This window comes from Podarcis melisellensis (genome assembly GCF_964234715.1).
Source record: "Podarcis melisellensis genome assembly, chromosome: 2".
Classification (NCBI taxonomy): domain Eukaryota; kingdom Metazoa; phylum Chordata; class Lepidosauria; order Squamata; family Lacertidae; genus Podarcis; species Podarcis melisellensis.
The window spans coordinates 39,528,418-39,552,025 of record NC_138529.1 but is presented as its reverse complement, the minus strand read 5'-3'; the positions used below and the strand labels follow the sequence as shown (position 1 = coordinate 39,552,025).

General features: G+C 46.9%; 1 protein-coding gene across 2 annotated transcripts in view; it reads left to right on the top strand.

Moving 5' to 3' along the window:
* Positions 1-23,608, top strand: part of USP43 (ubiquitin specific peptidase 43) — an 88,903-nt gene that overhangs the window by 60,262 nt on the left and 5,033 nt on the right. For both annotated transcript variants that reach the window (XM_081895017.1, XM_081895016.1), the window contains 6 exons: positions 4,037-4,199; positions 8,121-8,232; positions 17,007-17,110; positions 20,103-20,180; positions 20,695-20,824; positions 22,311-22,638. In XM_081895017.1, coding sequence (XP_081751143.1) covers positions 4,037-4,199; positions 8,121-8,232; positions 17,007-17,110; positions 20,103-20,180; positions 20,695-20,824; positions 22,311-22,638 — 915 coding nt within the window. The remainder of the gene's footprint in view (positions 1-4,036; positions 4,200-8,120; positions 8,233-17,006; positions 17,111-20,102; positions 20,181-20,694; positions 20,825-22,310; positions 22,639-23,608) is intronic.

Sequence of the window (23,608 nt, the reverse complement as noted above, 5' to 3'; positions counted from 1 at the left end):
GTATAGGCAAACTCAGCCCTCAAGCTGTTTACGGACTACAACTCCCACCATCCCTGACCACTGGCCCTGTTAGCTAGGGATGATGGGAGTTGTAGTCCCAAAACATCTGGAGGGCCGAGTTTGCCTATGTCTGCTGTAGAGCAACAACATGAAGCATCTCCAAACACACACACAGACACACAGACACAAAAACCCACAGTCCCTGGAAGATGCCCCTAGGCATTGGAAGGTGGTGGCAGCATGAACCCACCTGTGCCAGCTCAGCCGAACTCTATGGCAAGGGTCTTGTTGGATTACAACTCCCATCATTCCTGACCACTGGCTGGGGTTGATGGGAGGGTCACTGGATCTCTAGAGTTTGACTGAAATGTCACAGGTGGACTCATGCCGCTGTGTGCTTTGGGTACCTTTTGGGGACAATGATTTTTGGGAACTCCTGATGTTGTTGGACTGCAACTCCCATCATCCCTGAGTTCTGGCCTTGCTAGCTAGAGGTGATGGGAGTTGTAGTCCAACAACATCTGGGGACCCACAGGTTGAGAAAGGCTGCTCTAGAGACTCACTTGGATTGTAGAATTGTAGCATTGGAAGGGACCAGAGGGTCATATGGTCCAGCCCCCTGCAATGCAAGGATCTCAACTAGATCACCCTAGATCACAGAAGGCCACCCATCATCTGCTTAAAAACCTCCAAGGAAAGAGACTCCACCACCTCTGTCCATTGTCGAACAGCTCTTACTGCCAGTAAGTTCTTCCTGATGTTTAGTTGTAATCTCCTTCCTTGTAACTTTGAATCCATTGGTTTGGATCCTAGCCTCTGGAGCAGGAGAAAACAAGCTTGCTCCATCCTCCGCATGGCAGACCTGTGATCAATACAGTTTTATAATTAGTGTGTTGCCAAAAGGGGACCCATCTCTGTTTTGTGACTAATACAAGAAGTTATTTTTAGCCTCCCATGGACCTGGCAGGCAGCCAAGCCATCCGTGCTTCGAAAGGTCAGGCTCTGAATCGAGATAAATTGGTTTTACAGTCTGTAAAATGCCACTAGAGATCCAAAGAGCTCCAAGTCAGGGAGCTGGGAGGTGTTGTGAATCCTGGAGTGGCAGGAGGGTGTAGCGAGGCTAAAAGCCCGCAAAGAACAAGAAAAGAAAAGAGAGGCAAAGGGGAACGATGGGGCCTCTTCTAAAGAAACCCAGAAGTTTTTTGGGGAAACAATAATAAATATTTGACATGCTTCCACCTGCTGTGTGTAGAATCATAGAGTAATAGAATTGTAGAGTTGGAAAGGGACCCTGAGGGTCATCTAGTCTACCCTCTGCAACACAGGGATCTCAACTAGATCATACATGACAGGTGTTTGAGTCTGTTTCGGGGGGGGGGGGAGGAAGCATTCAAACATGCAACCCCTGCCTTCAGCCTGAAGTGGAGCCACAGGCCAGAAAGCACATTACTGCTTCATTCTGTTGATTTGATAAATGAGCCAAACGTGACTTCCAAGTTCATCCCAATTTTTTAAAATGTATTTTTATTAAAAATTCTCTTGGTTTACAAAAGTATGTGTAATCTCTCTCTCTCTCTCTCTCTCTCTCTCTCTCTCTCTCTCTCTCTCTCTCCAAGTAACATTTTTTTACAGATCAGTTTTGTTTGTTGAGACATTAGGAAGAAAAGGGGGGGAGAGGGGGAGGTGAGTGGGGGTGGGGTCAGGTCCGATTTGAGAATCCCGCAGCTGTGAATTTTGAGATACTTCCCTGGATGATGATGATGATGATGATGATGATGATGATGATGATGATAATAATAATAATAATAATAATAATAATAATAACCCATCATTTATACCCTGCCCATCTGGCTGAGCCTCCCCAGCCACTCTGGGCGGCTTCCAATCAAGTGTTAAAAACAATACAGCATTAAATATTAAAAACTTCCCTAAACAGGGCTGCCTTCGGATGTCTTTTAAAGATAAGATAGCTGTTTATTTCCTTCACATCTGAGGGGAGGGCTTTCCACAGGGTGGACACCTCTACTGAGAAGGCCCTCTGCCTGGTTCCCTGTAACCTCACTTCTCGCAATGAGGGAACCGCCAGAAGGCCCTCGGCGCTGGATCTCAGTGTCTGGGCTGAACGATGGGGGTGGAGACGCTCCTTCAGGTATACAGGATATGGACTTTGCAAGGCTGAGGCTTCAAGAGGCAGTTTGGTGGGGAAGAAGCCGGATGCTGAGAGGAGAATGGGGATGAGCTGATCCTTGGCACTTATGGCTGCATTTTGGGATGGATTAGCTTTTATATGCAAAATGAGAAGGAAAACTGGAGACAAAGTGTCGTGGCAGTGATTTATTGCCTCTCCGGGCTAAACAAGAGGCCTTAATTGAAAAACATCAGAGGAGACAGCGCACGCAGATCCGGGAGATGAAGTTCATGGCAATCCTGCCTTTTGGACAGCCCTGTTGCCAGGTGGTTTTGATGAATTGTGCAGCCCAGATCTGGGGAGGTGGGCAGATCTAGCTGCAAATTGGAGGTGCAGATTGGACTGATTATGCGTGAGCGTTTATTGCTGGTGATAATAGACACCAACTTGTTGAGAGTGTTAATATTTATTCTTCCTTGCAGAATCGCAGATCTGGAAGGGATTAATCTGAATCATTTTGTCAAACCTTTGTTCTAAGGCAATATGTCCTATATCTTATGAATTTCGGATGATCTGGGTCTAGATTTTCTATGAAAGTTCTGGAAATTGAGAGCCCGCAAATCTCGAGTCATCTTATTCCCTTGCTATCTATTATAATCAGGAAGCTTCCCCCCAACCCTGCAGCTCTCATGGGTTTTATTTACAATGGTAGGGGGGTGGGAGGGAGCTGGGGGCACTGTTATTCAGTGGTTCCACTCCTTCCTCCTGGGCTTGTCCAGAAGGTGGTGTGTGGGGATGAGTGTTCAGATCCCTGGGCGCTCACTTGTGGGGTGGCTTGGGGCTCCATCCTCTCCCCAATTCTTTTCAACATCTATACGAAGCCATTGGGGGGGGTCATCAGCGGGTTGGGGTTGAGTGTTCACCAATATGCAGGTGATACCCAGCTCTACCTGTCTTTTAAAGCAGAACCAGTGAAGGCAGTGAATGTCCTATGTGATTGTCTGGGGGTAGTTGGAGGATTGGGTTGAGATAGAATCCTGATAAGTAAAAAGTACTGTTTCTGGGGGACGGGGACAGGCAAGTATGGGAGACTCCATGGTCCTGAATGGGGTAACTAAAGGACCAGTCTGGGGGTCATTTTGGACTCACAACTGTTCTTGGAGGTGCAGGTTAATTCTGTGTCGAGGGCAGCTGTCTACCAGCTCTATCTGATACGCTGGCTGAAATCCTACCTACCGGCACACTGTCTCACCAGAGTAGTACATACCGTACTCTGGTTATCTCCTGCTTGGACTACTGCAATGCGCTCTGCGTGGGGCTACCTTTGAAAGTGACTCGGAAACTGCAGCTAATCCACAATGCAGCAGCTAGACTGGTGACTGAGAGTAGCTGCCAGGACCACATAACACCTGTCCTAAAGGTTCTTCACTGGCTCCCAGCACATTTCTGAGCACAATTCAAAGTGTTGGTGCTGACATTTAAATGGCCTCGGCTCAGTATACCTGAATGGTATTAAAAGCTCATAGTTAAACTTTGGAACTCACTCCCCCAGGAGAAGCTGATCGCCACCAACTTTGATGGCTTTAAAAGAACATTGCACAAATTCATGGAAGGTTGAGTTATCCATGGATAGCAGCCATGATGGCTATGCCCTGTGTCCATGACTGAAGGCAGGTATGCTTCTGAGTACCTTTCTGGGAGTCGCAGGTAGGCAGAGTGCAATTGTGTGCAGGACCTTCTTGCAGGCTTCCCAGATGCTGCTCTAGGATGTTGGGCTAGATGGACCACTGGCCTGATCCATCAGCTCTTCCTATGTTCTTCTTTAAGCCATTCCCAAAGTAGTTGTCCAGTAGAGGAGAGGGATGCCTTTGGGATTTACTCATGTGCGTTATTCTTTCCTTTTCCCAGGTTGTCCCCACAGCCTCCCATCCTCTCCCAACTCTTCTGAGCCCGAAGGCCAGCGCTTGGCTCATAACGGGGCCATTTCATCGGAGTTCCTGCACCATGGCGGAGGGGGCAGGATCCTGCTCCTTGTCTGTAATGTGGCTGGGGCAGGGCAGCAAGCTGTGCGGTAAGTCCTGCCCAGGAGGAAAGCTCTTGCTAGAACGGTTAAGAGTTCTGCCACTGTGGCTCAATGGCAGAGCTTCAGCTTTGCATGCCAAAGATCCCAGGTTCAATTCCTAGCATCACCAGGTAGGGCTAGGAGAGACTCCCTGTCTGAAACCCTGGAGGACCGCTGCCAGTCAGTGTGGACAATAACGGAGTTAGATGGACCAATGGTCTGACACAGCATAACACAGTTTCTTAGGTGCCTTTCCTGAAATGGGCGCTTGACCTGTTGGCCGTCCCCTGTTACTCTCAGGCTTGCAGAGGCCTTTTCAGACGGATGGGACTTCGAGCTTGGGAGTGAGTTAGTTGCTTGTTTTTTTTTTTGTCTTCTAGATCCCAGCTTGCTGATTAGCAGCTCTGAAAAAGCCGGAAGCAATCACAGAAGCAGCAGCTGGGCTTGTTAAGAGCAGTTTCCTTTGTGTCATTTGGCACAACATCTGGGCTGTGTAACATTAATGTTGAGCTCTGATAAAGCAAGCCTAGTGGCAAGTTAATTGTCTCCACTTGGTGACGAAGGGGCTTGGAATGGGAGCGCTGTCGCTTCAGCCAAATCAAGCTGTGCAGTGGGTCTGGAGAAACAACCGCTGAGTGTCCTGAGCTGCGCTTTGGACCATTTGGCCTGCAGCGGTGTTCTGCCCGGTGTGCCACTTGTTCCTTCAAAAGCCCATTTCTTTCCCATGCTGGAGATGTGGATGGAGGTGGGGGGGAAGAGCTGCACTCGGTTTACCAGCCACTGATGGCTGCGAGGAGCTTGCGGGAGGGCGATTGGATGCAAAAGCACTGTAGGCGGGTAATGAATTCACATTGCACATCCCAAATGTCATTAAGTAACGCTCTGCATGCTTGCAGTGGCTAATAAACCAGTCATCGGCTGGGAAACGGCTTGTAACATGCTGAGCTTTATGGAGGGCAATTTATCTAGCAATATTTCCGTGTTACGTAGGCATGTCTCCCTCTCCCCTCCTCCCAACCCAAGTGCTTTTGCAGGGACAAGAACTATATGGCTTGATTCCTAGAACTTTTGTCTGTCCTTTTCGTACCCCATTTATTCAGCCAAACAGCAGGGCTCAGGAAATGGGGTACTGATAGTTGTCAGAACAAGAAAAGAGCTTATAAGATGCATTAGAGGAGAAGGTACCAGGAACTTACTTGAATATACACTTTTGGTTCTGTCACGTTGCCGCAAATGGGTGGTGATGTCTCCTATTTTTTCAGAGGACAGTCCTCTATATGGGAGGGGGGCGGTTTTCTCTTTGAAGGGTCATCTATTTTACAGGAACCTTAAGATGGGGCAGCAGAGATCTTGAAGTTGCCCATCAACAGTTAGCAGCTGGATATCAGATTAAGCCGGCAAAGAGGTCACTTGTGCACACGACATACATTTAAAGCACATGTCTTCTCCCCAGAGAATCCTGGGAGTTGTTGTTTTCCACTCAGAGAGCTACACTTCCCAGCACCCCTACAGTAACTACAGTTACCAGAATTCTTTGGGGGGAAAACATGAGCTTTGAGTACATTGTCATGCCCATTATGTTGCATTTCTGTTTAACTTAATGGTAATCATTTCTGAATTTGCATTTAGAAATGTAAATTTGTGTATGCAAACCTCTTCTGGAGATGCATTCCCCACCCCTTTTGTGGCAATGTGTGACTAGCCACCCTAAACTGGAACTGGAGGGTATATGTCTCCAATAGATCAAGTGGTTTGCTTGTTTCCCCCCTTTATTTGATTTTGAAGGGAGAAAGGTTTTCCTGGCTTCTCTTCCTATCATTTCCATTAATTCACTTTGTAGCTCTTAGGAGACTCAGTCTTTTGAGTTCTGCAAGCTGACCAAAGGAGCCTGGAGTTCCAATCTGTCAAGTCTGGCTGAGAGTTACGCTGGCACCACCAGAGTTTTGAGTGCCCAGCTGTCAACTTTCAGCCTGGGGAACTTTTAAGAGCATGGGATCAAGCAGTTCAGATCAAAAAGTGCAGTCTCTTGAATCCCTAGGTCAAATATGTTTAGATCCATAAAGAAATAAATTATATACTTTCAAAACAAGCAAAAGAGTTTTAGCATGGAAAATAAAGAAAGCAGAAAAACACACAGTTTTTTCTGCTCCTGGGATGGATATATGAGACCAAGTTTCATTTGCCTTTAGTTACAGAACTAGTAAAGGGCTATGTGGAGTTTTTTGGGGGGTTTTTTAACCCAAAAAGAAAATATTTTGTCAAAGAAAGTTAGCCTTTACAGTAGAAGACTTGCCTGCCCCAAATCTTTCATGCAGACTATCCGGCCAGCCTAGGCTTTCCCTCAAACAATTATCTTGGCTTTGAAGTGGAAATAAGATTTAGCTTTCCATTTAGTCGATTTGCATAGTCCCTAAGCCTGCCTGCCCTCAGCCTAAATTTGTTCAACTCCTTCCCGCCCATTTCATAGTAGACTGTGGAGTACAAGATCTGATCACACCTGATGAGAATGATGAATTAGTGGAAAGTCCTGAGCAAATATCTGCCATAAAATGCAAAATTTCCCAGACATGACATTTTGATTGGCAATAGATGACTTGAAGCATTTCCAGGTTATCCAGCCCACCTGTTTTTATATCTCACAGGTAACTAGCATGCCAAGTTTGTAATCTGCTTTGGAAATGGCCAAACAAGATTTTCTAGAACACTGGGGAACTGGTCAAGTATTATGCCAGAGACCCACGCAAGATCATTTATTTGCATAGATTCCTCATAGTACGTTTACCCCTCTTGCAAAACCGATCGAGTTATTTCAGAATTCTCTTAGTTTGTGCTTTCACGTCTCATCACGACATTGGATATTGCTTGGGGAGCTTTCTTGCACCCAGTAAAGCTGACTGATGCAGAGGACTAGTGAAACGTACAACAGGGTGAGAGCACAGAGAGACCGTTTCCCTCAATCCTTTGCCTGCACTGCCTCCTGCTGGTCTCGCACCCTTCATCTTGATGAGCTTCCCTTTAGTCTACATAGAGAAAGCTGAGATTGGTAATGTAACCACCACCACTGTTAGCCATTCAAGAAAACATGAATGCACAACCAGTCACCCCTTAATCATTCTTCCCTTCTCAGGCAGTATCAGTTGGGGAGAAGTACAGAGGAGAACTGGCTGAACAAACATAGGGAATATAGGAAGCTGCCTTATAGCAAGTCAGGCCACTGAATCCATCCTGCTCAGTATAATTTGCACTGATGGGCAGTGACCCTCCAGGGCTTCAGACAGGGGTCATCTCCAGCCTTTCCTGGAGATGCTAGGGATTAAATCTGGAACCTTATACACGGAAGGTTATATTCTATCACTGAGCTACGGTCCTATCCCAGGTCAAGCAGCACGTTGGTGTGAATGCTTTAAAAAGTGCAGGCATTTATATTAGTGGCTTGAGTGCAGGATGCTCTTTTCCTACCCAGGAACAGCAATGGGACTTTAGTTTGCCGGCTGCCCATTGTCCAGGGTCAGCAGAGGGTCGCCTGAATGGTAATATTCCAATTGGGTAGCAGCCTGGGAAGAATATCATCCCAACCTCAGAGATGCTGCTCCGTTATCCCCTGACATCTGAAATGTAGTTGCATTTCCCGGAGAGCAATGGGCCTGGGCAAAATGATGGGTGGGAGGAGGAGAAGTGGGAAATTTAGAGCATCTTTCTTGCTGAACTCTGGCAGTCGGCTATTCTGAAATAAGTCCCCGCTGGCATGATCAAATTAATGTGATGTTGAATTCCACCCTTCATTTCATTGGGAAGTAACTTTAAAATTTAGATACCTCTGCCAGTGTGTGAGTGATGCCTTGGCTTCTTTTGTATCACTAAGTGAGCAAAAGGCACCTGAAGGCTAGTTTCTTTGCACAACCTACAGCAATTCTCTAATGTGTTTTTCAGGTTTGGCCCACCTTTACTGATGCGGGAAGACAGAGCCATGTTGTGGGATCAGCTTCAGCAGTGCATCCTGGGCAAAATGCGCTATCTGATGAGAAGGGAGGCCCAAGTACAGGTGAGTCCATCCTGCTGTCCAGGCACTGTTGCATCTGCCCTGTTTCTCCTGCTCCTGGCAGTAGGAGAGATGCAATGTTTGAAGGGTAGCAGCTTCTTACAGAACATACTGTATTCACAGCAAAAATTAAGCAGGAACAGAGTGCCAAGAGTCAGTAAGCATGCCAGGGAACTCTTGGGTCATCCTAACCTCTGCCCCAAATCCCTTAGGAAGCAGCCATCGCTCTCCCAAGTCACAAATCATGATGGGGCAGGGGAAACTGCCTCCACTTACAGGCAATTATTGGCCTGTAGCTGTAGTTATTTGTATATTTCTTTTCCATTACAAATTGTTTATTTGCTTAACTACCCTTCATCAGCAAGAATCGTGGGGCAGTGTAGAGAAATATCATTAAAACAATGAGTTTCGTCGAAGCACACAAAAATGTAGTAATGTAGAACAATAATCTGGCCTTCACCTTAATTAATGTAACCAAATCAATGCAGAACAGCATCAAACTCTCCCAAAGACCCAAGTGAAGAGATGTGACTTACGACTGTCAGAAACTCAGTAATGAGGGTGACAACCAAAACATCCTGGGTGGGGTCATTTTATGGGCAGGATGCCACCACTGAAAAGTACCCGTCCTGCGTTTTGGGATCATGAGCAGTGCTCTGATCCCCGCTACCGGCAGCAGATCTCAGTACCTTGGCTGACAGGTACCAAGAGAGGCACTCCTTCAAAGTATTTGGGCTCAAAGTTGTTTAGGGGTTTTAGTGTTAACATCAGAACCTTAAATTGGCCCTGGCATTGGCAGCCAGTGAAGGTTGCACAGAATTGGTGTTACGTGGTGCTTTACTCTATATAAGAGAGCAGGTCCCTGCCTCAAGAGGCTTACAAACTGGAATTAGATTGACAATAGCAAAGAAAGGACAGAGGAAAGGAAAGGAAGGCAGGGGAAAATGTGCTTTATTTCCATTACACATACTTGGACTTACTTACAGCAAGGCACAGTGACAAAATTATAAACTTTTGATCTAGTTCTGAAGACACTAAATTCCTCATCGGGGAAAAATGATTTAGTTTAAGTGTTATATTTTTGTGTGTCTGTTACTTGCCTTTTGGAGTTGCTCTAAGTGGGTAGCGTTTTAATTAAATTACAGCTTATTAAATCATAATTGGTTGCCACAAGGGACCTAAAATTAAATTCCTGTGCAAAATGAAGATTGATTATTGCATCCAGATCCAGGGTAATCACTTGTAGATGCTTGGCAGGTCTTTTTCCCCGGCATGATTGACACCGTGTAGTACTCTCGGAGGGGAGAGAATCCTGCTTCCGGCCTCCTAATCCCCTCTGTTTCTTCCAAACCGAACATTTGGAAATAAAAACTGTGGCAATAAACACTGCCGATTGCATGCAATGAGTGGAAAAAAGCATTCTCAGGGGTTGTATGTTTATAAATAGACATTTCCTCCCGTCTGTGTTCACGCTGAATGTTTGGCAAGGACTCATGTTTTCCCTTTTATGTTGGCTGGGACACCAGAAGCAGTGGTACCCTCCTGGCAACAGCGATGTGCTCACTGGGAACAGGAATGGGGTGAAGGGAGATGGTAGCTGCAAAGTTAGGGGAGGTATGGGGCAGCAGCAGTGACAGCCCCAGAGGAGTGTGTATAGGGCTGTTGTCCCAACGCTCCCTCAACCTCACCACTGCTGCATTGCGTCCTTTTGAGGAGCATCTCTGGGAGGATACCACTGCCTCTGCCACCCCACCCCACCCCTCCATGAGCCCCCACTGCTACACATGAGCTACCATTATGAGGGGTGGCAGGGACTCCTGCATGGTGTTTCTCTGTGCCTGCGTTGGTGGTGATAGTCCAGAAGTGCCGCACAGCAGTTTGTCTCTCTACTTTTTCTCATAGAAGCGAATAGACACCATTCATTTATATGGGGGGAAGCAAAGCAATGTACTCAGGAAGGTAATTGGAAGGGATGACTAAGCTGGCCCCTTGTGAACACTGTGGCTGGGGGTGCGCTCTCATCTTTTTGCTGAAGGCTTTGAAAGGGTAGCTGCAGAAGAACCAATGGCTACAGCAGGCATTTCCCAGCGTTTGATCCTGATGTGTGGCCCAGCTCTTGCCTGCCCCTCCTGTGCTTGCAGATAGCAAGTTGATGCGCTTCTTTGTGGTCTGTGAAGTGTTGTGTGCTCCTGTCCGGAAGAAGATGTGCCAGGCATATAGTACTGCTATTTTTATTTTTATTTCAGCTTCTATAGCTGAATTATCTAGTCGAACACTGAAAACAGTAGGCTTTCTTTTTGGAAGAGGTGCTCTCCAGATTCATCTCCAGAGCCCATCATTTCCAGTGTAATTTGTGACAAAAAGTGGAGGGTGGTGGTTTTGTGCTCATCAGCACCAGGGGCCTCAGGGTAGCATGAACTGGGTGCCAAGACTCTCCTTGCCTCCTGCAAGCCATTTCAGCCATTGCTCCAAATGTGGGTGTTGCAGAAAATAATGTTCTACTTCATTAAGGGCCCAGAAACCAAGCCTTATGAGGAATGGTTCAAGGACCTGGGTATGTTTAGCCTAGGAAAGAGGAGACTGAGAGGCTATATGATAGTCATCTTCAAGCAGCTTGTAACATGGAAGGTGGAACAAGCTTGTTTTCGTCTGCTCTGAAGGGTAGGACTTGAAGCAATGGCTTTGAGTTACAAGAAAGGAGATTCTGACTAAACACCAGGAAGAACTTTGACAGTAAGAGCTGTTTGGCAGTGGAACAGATGCCCTTAGGAGGTGGTGGACCTTCATTGGAGGTTTTTAAGCAGAGGTTGGATGGCCGTCTGTCTTGGATGCTTTAATTGTGATTTCTGCTTTGAGGGGGTTGGACTTGATGACTCTATGATTCTGTGATCCTTACAGCTACCTCAATGCCCAAGAAAGCACAGCATCCCAAAGTCTTTATGGGAAGTCCAGTTGTTCATTTATATACATTTGGGACCTCGGTTCTCTCTGGAAAACCACTCCCATCATGGCTCGTTCACCCATCCTAGTGGTGCTTATGGGTTGTCTGTGCTTACACAGCAGTGAGTGAAAAACACTCTGTCCACGCTCAGTGGCATTCTGTTATCACTTCATGTATTTCGGGATTAAGGGGCTCGCGGACTCAACCCATGAAGTGGTATGCTTCAAAGTAAGAAAGATGGGGCAATGTGAGAGAATTATAAATGTAGAGAGATGATTTCCAGGACATTCTGTTTTCCCCTAAGACCCACAAAACCCCAGAAATTCCAGGTATATTTTATAAATGAAGGTGAGCAGCCTGCGGTGTATCATTCATTCTCCTCCATTGGTTATCTTTTGGAAGAGCAGAAAGAAATATATTGCTATTGCAGACTGTAGCATTTCCCATTGATCTGTGCAAGTCCATTGTCTGGTGGCCCATAGTAATGAACTGTTCAGAAGAAAATAATGCCCCTACTTAACGCGCCTGGTCAGTGAATCAGGGCATGGGGACAAATTCATCCTTCCTGAGCCCAGCAGCTGCCTTAAAACACGCCATTAGCACGTGCACAGTTTATGCTGTTTCAAGTTACCTTCATTCCACCAGTCTAACTAAAACTTGGCTACCTGCATTCCTTCCAATGATGCATCTCCTAGGATGGACTCGAAAGTCAAGCATTGCTTGGGACGGTTTGGCAAAAGAAAGAGTGGGCTGAAAAATAAATAAAAGCAAACAAATAGCTACATGGCTGTCCTTTTAAATCTGACCACATGCAGAGTCCTTTATGTCTTGAGCCTGGTATTTGCAGCAGCTTAACAGGCCCCTTCAAGCCTATGGAATTTGCAGTAGACAGGGAAGATTGGATTTTAGACATGGTCAACCTTTCCATGGGAACAGCTTCCTGCATGGAGTAGTTATCCACACAGATCCAAAACAATCAGGGTAGTTTCTGTTGTTTTTATTTGGACCCACCCTATAAGATGGAAGGGCTGTAATGCAGGGGTGGAGTGTCTGCTTTGCATGACCCAAGTTCAGTACCTGCCATCTCCAGATAAAGGCTATAAAAGGTTACTGCCTGAAATCCTGTAGAGCCACTGCCAGTCTGTTTACCAAACTGGTCAGATTCAGTACAGCAGCTTCCTATGTTTCCATTCGTGATTCTGAATTTGGCTACAAGTGAATATTCACCAGATCTTCCCCAGATTGCTTTGCTTTGAGCATCTGACATCACTGAGGTACATGTAACAGACCTGTAACTGGTATTTTATTTCAGTAGTTAAATGTAATTACAAAAGCACCAAGTAAAAGTCACCAGCCGCAGGCTGGGTGTTTATAGCGAGCTGTCCTTTAATGGCAAGTGCCTGCACAAGTGAGAGCAACTGGGCATTTCTGCTGTGTGCGCTGCATTTCCTCCCCCCTTCCCCTGTCAAGGCGGCAGCAGCAGCAGCAGCTCATCTTGCAAAAGAGTCACGGAGAGTGGTGAGCCAGCAGCACGGTTCATCCGCAAGGGAGCCATCCCATAGCTGCTTGACATGAAATATTAAGATGGAGCTACCTAGCAAGACTGTGCCCCTTGCAGGAGGCGTTGAGAGCCAAGACGTTTTCCCCGCTGCGGGCCAGGCAGCGAGTGGAGGTTTGCGGTCCATGAAGTCTTAATGAATTGGCTTCATAATAACCAGCTTCAAAACGAGCAGGCCAACTGCTACACCTTGGCTTAAAGACTGCGCGAGGGCTCGAGCAGGAAGGCTTCCCCGTGGTCATCACCTTGAAATATGAAGGGTGAGAAGACTCACAGAGGCAGGCAAATGTTGCAACGCAAAGGCAGGCCGTTCTGCCAGCATGGAATTCACCATGTAAAAACTCCTTCTTCTGGAAAGGGAGCAGGTTGTGTCTGGTTTTTGTAGAAGCTTCCAGCACTTCGGTGGGCCATGGGGCTTTCCTGTACTACTGATGGTAGGATTTTATTCCCTGTTGTGGAACAGAGCCTCTTCTCCTCCAAGGAGAAATCAATGGCCATAGCCCATAGCCCACAAGAGCCAAAATCCCCTTGTAAAGCTCGCAGAGCATTGTGCAGCCCCCATAGGATTTGAAGGGAGGCTGTTCTAATTGCAAACAGACCTCACAGGTAAATAACAAGACCATGACAAGCTCCTGAGGGGCAAACTTGTGATTTTTAACATGTCACGATGAGAGCTCCTAGTAATTGTCAGTTGCATGAATGGGCTGCTCATGCTTAAAAGTGCCTTATAGAATCATGGAATTGTAGAGTTGGGAGGGACAATAAGGCTCATCCAACCCCTGCAACTGAAACCTTTTACCCAACATGGGGCTCAAACCCACAACCCTGAGATCAACAGCCTCATGCTCTACCAACTGAACTATCCACAGGTCTGGCCTTCCATATCTCATTCAAATACCTGTCATCTTCTTTCCTGATAATGTGGTGTTAGGAACTGAGAGTGTTCAGTGTCCAGGAAAATATTGAGGAAGCAAAGGATTTAATAAGGTGAAGAATCAGTCAGGGGGTTGGGCATATCTGTGGCAAAACAAGAAAAATGGACTTAGGTAACAGGTGTTGATTGATTGATTGATTGATTGATATTTTTTTTAAGAGAATAGAAAAGGCAAATGGTGGAAAGCTCACTTGGAATGACCAAGGAAGAGACCTGGTCCGAATAGAGACATTGGATTCTTATCTCATTATGATAAAGCTATTTTTAGCCATCTCACCCCTCGCTTTTTCCTGTAAGACCAATTGCAGTCATTAACAGTCATCAGCAGGTTTACTACACCTATCAGCCAATCACCCATTCCCACCACCCTTCTGAGTAATACCCCTCCCCACCCTCTCACTATATATAAGGGTCTGGTGACTTCTGTTTCAGTGTATCTGAAGAAGTGTGCATGCACACAAAAGCCCATACCAATAACAAACTTAGTTGGTCTCTAAGGTGCTACTGGAAAGAATTTTTAAATTTTGTTTCGACTACAGCAGACCAACACGGCTACCTACCTGTAACTAGAACTGGAACTCGTGGACATTCCATGAAACTGAATGTGGATTAAGGACGTCCTTCTTTACATAGCACATGGTTAAACTGGAATTTGCACCCGCCTGATGAAATGATGGCCACCAAATCAAATAACTTTAAAAGAGGATTAAGCATTTTCATCATAGGTAAAGCTGCCAATGGGTATTGGTCACAAAGTGACACTCACACACCATCCCCTTCCTGCTGTTAGGAGATGCTCCCTAGTTATACACCCCACACCCTGCCATCTTTTGCATGTTTCTGCTGAAAAGGAGGCCATCTACATCAGGAGCTAACAAGTCCCCTTGTAACTTAACACAGCTTGTTCTGGGTTCCTGGTTCCAAAGAGCTGTTTTCATTAAATTAGGTTTAATTAAAACATACAGGTATTTAATTAACTCTGTGGCCCTCTGCTGCTTTCATGGCTGCCCCGGGGATATTTATAGAAGTGCAGGCAATGGAGCCAGCTGGCTTTTTGGAGGCAAGTAAGTGGGGGGCAGGGTGGGTGTGGCTCTGCTGCCCTGCAACTTTGAAGACCAGACCTAAGAAAAGTGACGCATGAGCAGAGCAATTTTTCTTATCCTTTATATCAAGACTGGGAGTAAAAAAAAAGGGGGGGGATCCTTAAGCATGTCAGGAAAAGCGAGATAGATAAAGGCAGGGCTAAGGGCGTTTGATTTACTGATTAAGAATGACCCTGCAAAATTTCTTATTGGGTTCCTCCTAAAAATGCCTGTCTGGAGTTTCTAGCTTGCATGGTTGCAAGGAGAGCAACGTGTCAGCAATATATTGTGCAATGTCTTAAATTGGGGTGGAGTAGTAGAGAGAAATTGATCAGGATTTCCAGTGGGCAAGATAATGGGGGCAGAGCGTATGCACCCTGCAGAACTATTTGGCTCTCCCCCTGGTTAACAAGCAAAGTCTTGCACAACGAAACTAACCAGTTTGCATAATGTATGTTTTGAAGTGACCAGGCACAACCTGTTGCTCAGTGCTGGTGGTGAGACCCAGTTGTGAAGTCTTGAACTTCTGGACAGGAGGAACAGGGTGTGCAGATACCCAGTTCCAGTGAGGAGGTTGTCCTTTCCAGTCCCCTGTGTGTCCAGGGTCCTGTGTTTGTCGTGTGGAGGAATGAGCTCGTAAACCTCTAGCTCTCAGTGGGAAGTCCTGTTTGTTTTATACTAGGGAAATGAGGAATCCAGTAAATACCAGCTGGCCTGGAACACACTGCCTCCTGGAACTGTGATGTTGATCAGTTGACCTTTGTCAAATATGTCCTCCATGTTTTTCTGGTATCCTGGAGCCTGCTTGCAGATGGTGGATAATTGGGGCTCTGTCGTTCTCACTCCAGAGACTCTGCCTATTTTCTCTGAGCTTTTTGGACTTCCAGTGTGGCATTCTCTTCATGGCAATGTACAGTTTTATTGGCTGATCTATAAACATTGGGTCTGCTGTTGCCTCCTCGGCTCCATGCGGATAGGAATGTAATAAGGCTAATTTTGAAGCGGACACCAACTCCTGCTGGCAGAAGCCAGGGATGAGGTGGGGAGGAGGTGCGGGAGGTCAGAGTTGCTGGTTACTCCCTGCTCTCACCCCCAATACAAGCGGTGCTGAGGTGGGGGGCACATCACTCTTTCTGACACCTGTCCAAGGGGAGGGTGGATTATAATCTGAACAGTGTCAAGATAATGGATTCATATTTGTCCCCTCATCAGGTCTCATTACAGTCTCTGTCAAGAAGACGAGGGAGCTGGACACAAAACATAATGAAATCTGGAATGTACTGGATAATCATACTCTGGTTTTAATGACAAAACAGCATTATGGAGCGGGAGGGAGGAGTAAATGAGTCCATTTGTATGACAACAGGGAAATTGCAACTGGCACCAGGGGGAAAAGGTTGTGGAATGCTAGACAATTTTCGGATGGAGCGGGAGCCAAGTGAGATGGTCGTTGTTGTATAGGATCCATCTGCCTGTGTGAACATGCAATTTACTTTAAGTGCATTATCAGACCCACACTCTTTGTGTTAGATTAATTAGTCCACAATACTGATCACCTCCTATTTCTGTTTGGAAATGGAAATGGAAATCACAGCTCTGCTCATAAGCATGCACTGGAAAACTAGAGGAAGTTTTCTTTTGCCACTCTTTCTTCAACCCTCCCCCCTTGATAGTATGAACAAAAGGATGCTCTGAGTTTTATTGTCTGCTAGCCACACACCTGACTTTAGGATGGGTGAGCCTAAGAAATTGATGTGAAGAGGATCTGTAGCCCTCCAGGTGTTATTTGGTTATAGCTCGCACTGGTAGTCACACTGGCTGGAGCTGAGATACTATTGCATGGCGAACCGTTTGAGTCTTTGAGAAATGAGCTCCATAGTGAACTGTTTGAGTACTAGAGAAATGTGTACCTCAACAACTACAACAGATTTATCCAATCATCCCAGCATAGTCAGATTCAACACTCATTTCCCCTGCAATTGCTAAAGAGGGGCAGCAGCCCACTTCCCTGCAGAAGAAACAGACTGTGTTAACCATTCCGAAGTAAGATACTCATTGAAAATCTGCTGGAGACACCTAGATTTACTCCCAAAGGATATGCGACACAAAAGATTAGCCACACAGCGCTCTTCCCACAGTGCAGCTGCCTCATTGTTTTTGCCCTTGTTTGCCCCACCCTGAGCCCCTGATTTATCCGAAGTCTTTTCCAGGGAGAGCAGATCCTTTGACTCCTTCTCTCTCCCCTTCCTTTGTCTTTTTCAGGCTACTCCGAGCCTGTTCCAGGTGCGAGTGGTTGGCGGCTCTGCACTTTGCAGCTACCTCTCTCCCCAGGACAGCTGGCCTCTCTATCATCCAGCGGTGGACAGGTAAGAGATCAGACATAGAGATACTGCTAGAAATAAGTGACTGGAGGGATAAAAAGAGCAGAGGACTGAGGACCTGCCTATTCTGTTCTCTCACTAGTCATGGATCCTGTTTACTGAGCTTCTTCTTCCCTAACTTTATGCAGCAACCTCTATTCGTCTTTCTTCCTTCTGGGCTCCAAGAAGAGCTTCCTGTTGTAATAAGGAATTACAGTGGTACCTCTAGTTATGAACTTAATTCATTCCAGAGGTCCGTTCTTAACCTGAAACTGTTCTTAACTAGAGGCATGCTTTCACTAATGGGGCCTCTTGCTGCTGCTGCGCCGCCGGCACACGATTTCTGTTCTCATCCTGGGGCAAAGTTCTCAGCTCGAGGTAACTCTTCCAGGTTAGCAGAGTTTGTAACCTGAAGCGATTGTAACTCGAGGTACCACTCTCCTGCATTTCTTTAGATTCTTAAGCTTTCCTCTTCTCTGGGTGGGTATCAGTGTGCAGGGGCTTGATGGCACGTTCAAGTAAAACTTTTAACAGTTTTACGCAGGATGTAAAAACACCACACCTGATATGAAACATGATCCAGAATAAACAAGCTCCAAGAATGCTTCTGGATGATGCTCAGACAAGTTTCAAAGGGTTTCTGTGGTTGTGGGACAGCAACCAAAGTCGCCTCTCTAACATGCATTTGATCTAAACTTGATGCATTGATGTTGGCCCCAAGACCTGTTTAGCCTAAGCTGTGTACACACTGTACCATTAAAACACATGGCGTTTCTTCTCTCTGTGCTCCTCCCAGCAGTCATTTCTCTCCTGGTCGCTACTATGGACACTGCTATTGGCTGTGTAAATGCGAGAACCTAGGAAGCTGCCTTATACTGAGTCAGACCATTGCATCCATCTAGCTTAGTAGTTTCAGACAGGGAGTGTCTCCCAATCCCACATGGAGATGTTGTTGAGGATTGAACCTTCTGCCTGCAAGGCAGGTGTTGTGTTGCACAGAGCTATGTGTGGCCGTTTCGTGCTGGTTACCCTCCTTGACTTGACAAGCCAGGCAGGTGGCCATTTTAACTGGGGTCCTGCCGGGTGGGTGCAGCTAAGTAGATGGTGGGCATCTAATTTCCTTCTGTGGCATCTTCCCTGCTTTCAAACTCCTGACACCAAGGCTGCGCACCAGGCCTGGCAGTCCTGAAGCAGCAGCGCCCAGCCGGACGTGCATTGCTGTCGATCCATCGCGGAGGGGCCGATGAATTATTAATGCCTTGCCGCTGCTAGCTGGATTCTAGTCAAAGATAATGTTAGCTCAGATAATGTCCCCAGGAAGCAGAGAAGTGAACCGGCTGCTGTCACCGTGCGTGTGTATGTGCCACAACCTTTGCTAATTGCATTGCTCACTGGCCCCCAGAGGCTTCTATGGGGATCCCCATTGGGGAGTTAGGGGCATGGAGTTTAAATGGAACCCAACCTAAGCATCTCTTCTGTGGGTATGGGCACACCACAGCACCAGGCTGGGGGCTGGGAGTTGCCTGTTGCAGGAAAGATAAAAGGTTAAACTTTGGCTCTGAATTGGAGCGATGAGCCTAGCCTGCCCCTATCCTTGCCCTTTAGGGCTGCAGGTACTTGAACCTATTGCTAGGCTATGCAAGTAGGCCTCCTGCGCCTGAACATTTTAAAGCAAAAATGGGGACATTGTGGCTGCTGTGGGGAAGAGCAGACCCACCAACGGGTCTCAGGGCTTTGCAATGAGGAAGTAGTCAGATGGCTAGAGGTGTACACTAGTGACAGCACGGCACCTGATTCCTGCATTGCAGGGGGTTGAAATAGATGATCCTTCGAACTCTACAATTCTGTGATCTGTGTGTGATGGCAAAGAGGCTTTACTTCCCGTTGGTTAGTCTGTAGAAAGAGATGTGCCCTGGTTTTGAAGCCTGCCAAGGAGTCGAGCAGCCATGTTCCCTGATCTATCCCTAGTTCTTCATTTCAGATTTGCAGTTATTGCCTGTGTGTTGTTGTTTTTTTCAATGGCACTTTGCACCTGATCAGAGATGAATTCTTCATTCTTACTTTAGCTCCTCCCGGGCTGAGCCCTAGCACTAAAGACATGCACAGAATTCCAAATACTTTGGGAGGGAGTCAGACAAATGGGAAAAGGCCATAGTTTACAACAACAACAAGAACAACAACTTATTATTTATATCCCACCCATTATTTATGCCCATAGCTCCCAACAGAATATTAGTAATAATAATAAAAAAGCAATAAAACACCAAACATTAAAAACTTTCTTAAACAGGGCTGCCTTCAGATGTCTTCTAAAAGTCAGATAGTTGTTTATTTCCTTGACATCTGATGGGAGGGCATTCCACAGGGCAGGTGCCACTACCAAGAAGACCCTCTGCCAGGTTCCCTGTAGCTTCATTTCTCACAGTGAGGGAACCACCAGAAGGCCCTCGGATTTGGACCTCATGCAAACTAGTCTGGCTCCATAATGCCCACACTGCAGCCCTTTGCACAAGCACGAACAATACAATATGAGGCTTTCGAGGAGGCAAACCTCCATAGCAGGATTCCAGAAGCAGGAGCTGATTAATTGCCAAACACTTCTGAAGCAGTTTGGAGTTGGGGATCTTCAGAAACAAGCTCCACAGGTCAAAGTGATATGGAATGTATGGCAGTAACAGAGGCTTAGATGCTTCCTGGTGCACTGTTCCCTTTCCCTGTTACAAGTGTCTCAGTAAGCAAAGGAACACCAGATGAAGCTTCTTTGAAACCATGGGTTTTATCCAACTAAGCTCATCTCAGAGCAGACCCATTGAAAGTAATGGACCTACGTTAGTCCTGTTTGTTAATGTCAACGGATTTATTCTTTCTGAACCAAGATTCTCCAGGACTAACTGGACTCCCCATTTTTTCCCTGGGATACACTTGTCTGAATCATTACATTCAAGGCTACTTGCATTGGAGCCTGCAGCATAAATCTAATGGCTCTGTCTTCCTGCAGAGCGCTTCAGTTTGGTGGTCCTGGTGGTCCCGCACATGTGAAGCTGGTGATCGAGTGGGATGTGAGCACCAAAGAATGGTGAGTGTGCATTGCAAGTACGTTGTGTTAAATCTCCCTAGCCTGCCATCGTGGTGGGTACAAGTGTGTCTCCTTAAAGGACTTTCACCCCGCCCCCCCCCCCCCAAATTCAAATGGCGTTTGCACCGCACTGCATCTTCTTTGCCCCACATTGACAGATCCCTGAACTGGACTTAATGGGGCATTTGCCGCATCAGTACAATTTGCCAAATGCATTACCTTCTGTCTGTAGAGCCCCTCAACTCTAATTTCCATTTTTTCACCAAGGGCGTGCACCCCCCCCCCCCATGCTCTTGCATTGAGACTGTGTTTTCACAAAGGGCAGATGCATGCCATTCACACAATTCTGGCCAACTGGGCAGAGATGTTATGGATTAAAGCTCTGGATGGGAGTTGAAAAGAACAGGTGGTTGGCTTGGGCATGCGGGCATTATGTAGACCCATTTGCCTAACCATAGTAGAGTCACAATCAGGTCTGAGCCATTGCTGACCCCCTTCATCTGCATTTTTGCAGCTTGTTTGGCAATATCCAGGAAGAAGTGGTTGAGGATGCAGAAAGCGTGAGGCTGAAGCAGCAGCTCCACCAGCAGCAGCATAGTTGCACCCTGGACGAATGCTTCCAGCTCTACACCAAGGAGGAACAGGTATCCTCGCATGAGTGCCAAGGACATGCTGGGATTCAGCTTGTTTATCATTCGTTTATTGCATTTATCTCTGAGGTGCGCAAGGTGGTGTACATAGTTCTCCCCATCCTCATTTAATCCTCCCAACAACCCTGTGAAGTAGGTTGGGCTGAGAGTGAGTGCTTGGCCCAAGGTCACCCAGTGAGCTTCATGGCTGAGTGGGGATTTGAACCCTGGTCTCCCAGGGTTTATCCTAAACCACATGGACATTCAATTGCGATGGGAACAACTGAAGCAGGTCTCTCCCTATTGACTGGCAGATGGCAAACAACGCAGACCCTGTCATCATCATTGGAGCCTCTTCTTTATGTGGCTCCTCCATGAGAAGTTCAGAGTACGGCAACATGAGACGGGGCCTTTTCTGCAGTGGCTCTTTGCTTTTGCAATACTCTCTCCAAGGAGGCATGCCTGGCACCCCGTTACATATCCTTAGGCACCAGTCAAAAAGACTCCTCTTCTCCCAAGCCTTTGGCTAATTAAACTATATACAGTGGTACCTCGAGTTACAAATGCCTCAGGTTACAAATGCTTCAGGTTACAAACTCCGCTAATCTGGAAGAGTTACCTTAAGTTGAGAACTTTGCCCCAGGATGAGAATGGAAATCGTGTGCTGGTGGCGCAGCGGCAGCAAGAGGCCCCATTAGCGAAAGCACGCCTCTAGTTAAGAACAGTTTCAGGTTAAGAATGGACCTCCGGAATGAATTCAGTTCGTAACTAGAGGTACCACTGTATAGTCTTTTAAACTGTAGGGGATGGGGATTGTTTTTGTTTGTTACTATGTTGTGCATATTGTAAACTGCCCTGTGATCCTCGGATGAAGAGCAGTATAGAAATTTAGTTAACAGCAGCAGCATGAGCAACAGAGATGGGAGTGCTCATCTTGTTCTCCCAGACTCTGTTTGCTTCAGGGGTGTCCTAAATTTAACATGACTAATAAGGGTGCATAGAAGAGGACGCGGGTGGTGCTGTGGGTTAAACCACAGAGCCTAGAACTTGCTGATCAGAAGGTTGGCAGTTCGAATCCCCACCAGGGGGTGAGCCCCCGTTGCTTGGTCCCTGCTCCTGCCAACCTAGCAGTTCGAAAGCACGTCAGAGTGCAAGTAGATAAATAGGTACCGCTCTGGTGGGAAGGTAAACGGCATTTCTGTGCACTGCTCTGGTTCGCCAGAAGCGGCTTAGTCCTGCTGGCCACATGACCCGGAAGCTGTACGCCGGCTCCCTCGGCCAATAAAGCGAGATGAGCGCTGCAACCCCAGAGTCGGTCATGACTGGACCTAATGGTCAGGGGTCCCTTTACCTTTACCTTTAGAATATGCCCATCAAGCAGTGTTGCCACCCACCCCTCTCATTCAAGTGATTGCTGAATCTGTGCTCCAGTGTCTAAACCTGACAAAGCCCTTGGTGTCTGTTTTCTGTTCTCTCTTTCTCTCCCCCCCCCCACCCGCAGCTGGCCCCTGACGATGCCTGGCGCTGCCCTCACTGCCAGGTGCTCCAGCAGGGCATGGTGAAGCTCAGCCTATGGACACTGCCCGATATCCTCATCATTCACCTGAAGCGCTTCCGGCAGGTGGGCGAGCAGCGCCACAAGCTCTCCACGCTGGTGCACTTCCCCCTCCGCGGGCTTGACATGGCTCCCCACGTGGCCAAACGCAACCGCAGCAGCAAGTGGGGCCCCTGGAAACATCCCCCGCTGGAAAGCGGACAGTGCAACTTCCTCTACGACCTGTACGCCGTCTGCAATCACCACGGCAGCATGCAGGGCGGCCATTACACAGGTGAGTGCCCCACTGGTGGTGGGTGTTGGAAGTGCAGGAGTCCGTATAACTCTGGGCAACTGCTGCTGAAGGAGATTACCGGTAGTTTGCTGGGATTTATGGGAGAAGGGAGATCAAAAAAATCCTGCTCCAAGGAATGGTGAATTCTGCAAAATGAATACAGGTGTCCCCTTGCTCACGCGTGAATGCATAAACGTGAGGCGCTGGGAAATAAGTAAATAGTTCAATTCAAACCCAGAAATGGCAGGAGGAAGCTGGAGAGCCCTTGTGGCTCTCAAAGAGGCCCTCCCCAGAGCCTAAAGAGGATATCAGTGAGGGCGCAGGAAGCCCCAAAGAGATCGGAGGCACGGTGAGGCATTGTTTACTATAGTTAAATGAATCTTCATTTAGATCTTTGCTCTGCATACCGTATTGGCCCGGATATAAGCCGCACCCAAATATAACCCACACCTTTAAAATTCAAGGGGGGGGGGGGAAAAGACAATACCCGAATATAAGCCGCTCCCTTAAAATTCCACAGGTACTCATACCAGTAAATGGCAAATATAGAAGAAAATTCTACGGGTACTAGAGAGGACCTGCAAGTGGGTTAAACACCTGTTCGTAGCACCGTAAATGCAAATAAAAAAATCAATACTGCACTGTAAAATACGGGGAAAGCGATGAATGACATTTGAATTAATTGCACAACAGTCTCAAGCTCCCAAATTGACAGTAAAACTTCCCCCCCTGTTTTACCATATGTCTGTTTAAGTAGTGATAACGTAAAAGCCAATTTTTCTAAGGTTGTGAATTGAAGCTGCACTTTAACTTTTCATGGTCGGAATTTGGGGAAAAAAGTGTGGTTTATATTTGGGCCAATACGGTATAATTCATTTTGTTTCTGCTAATTGTGGGGCAGGAGAAGGTGCTCAGATCTCACTCCCTGGAAGCACTTCTTATCTCATTTCTCACAGACGTGTTCAGGTTT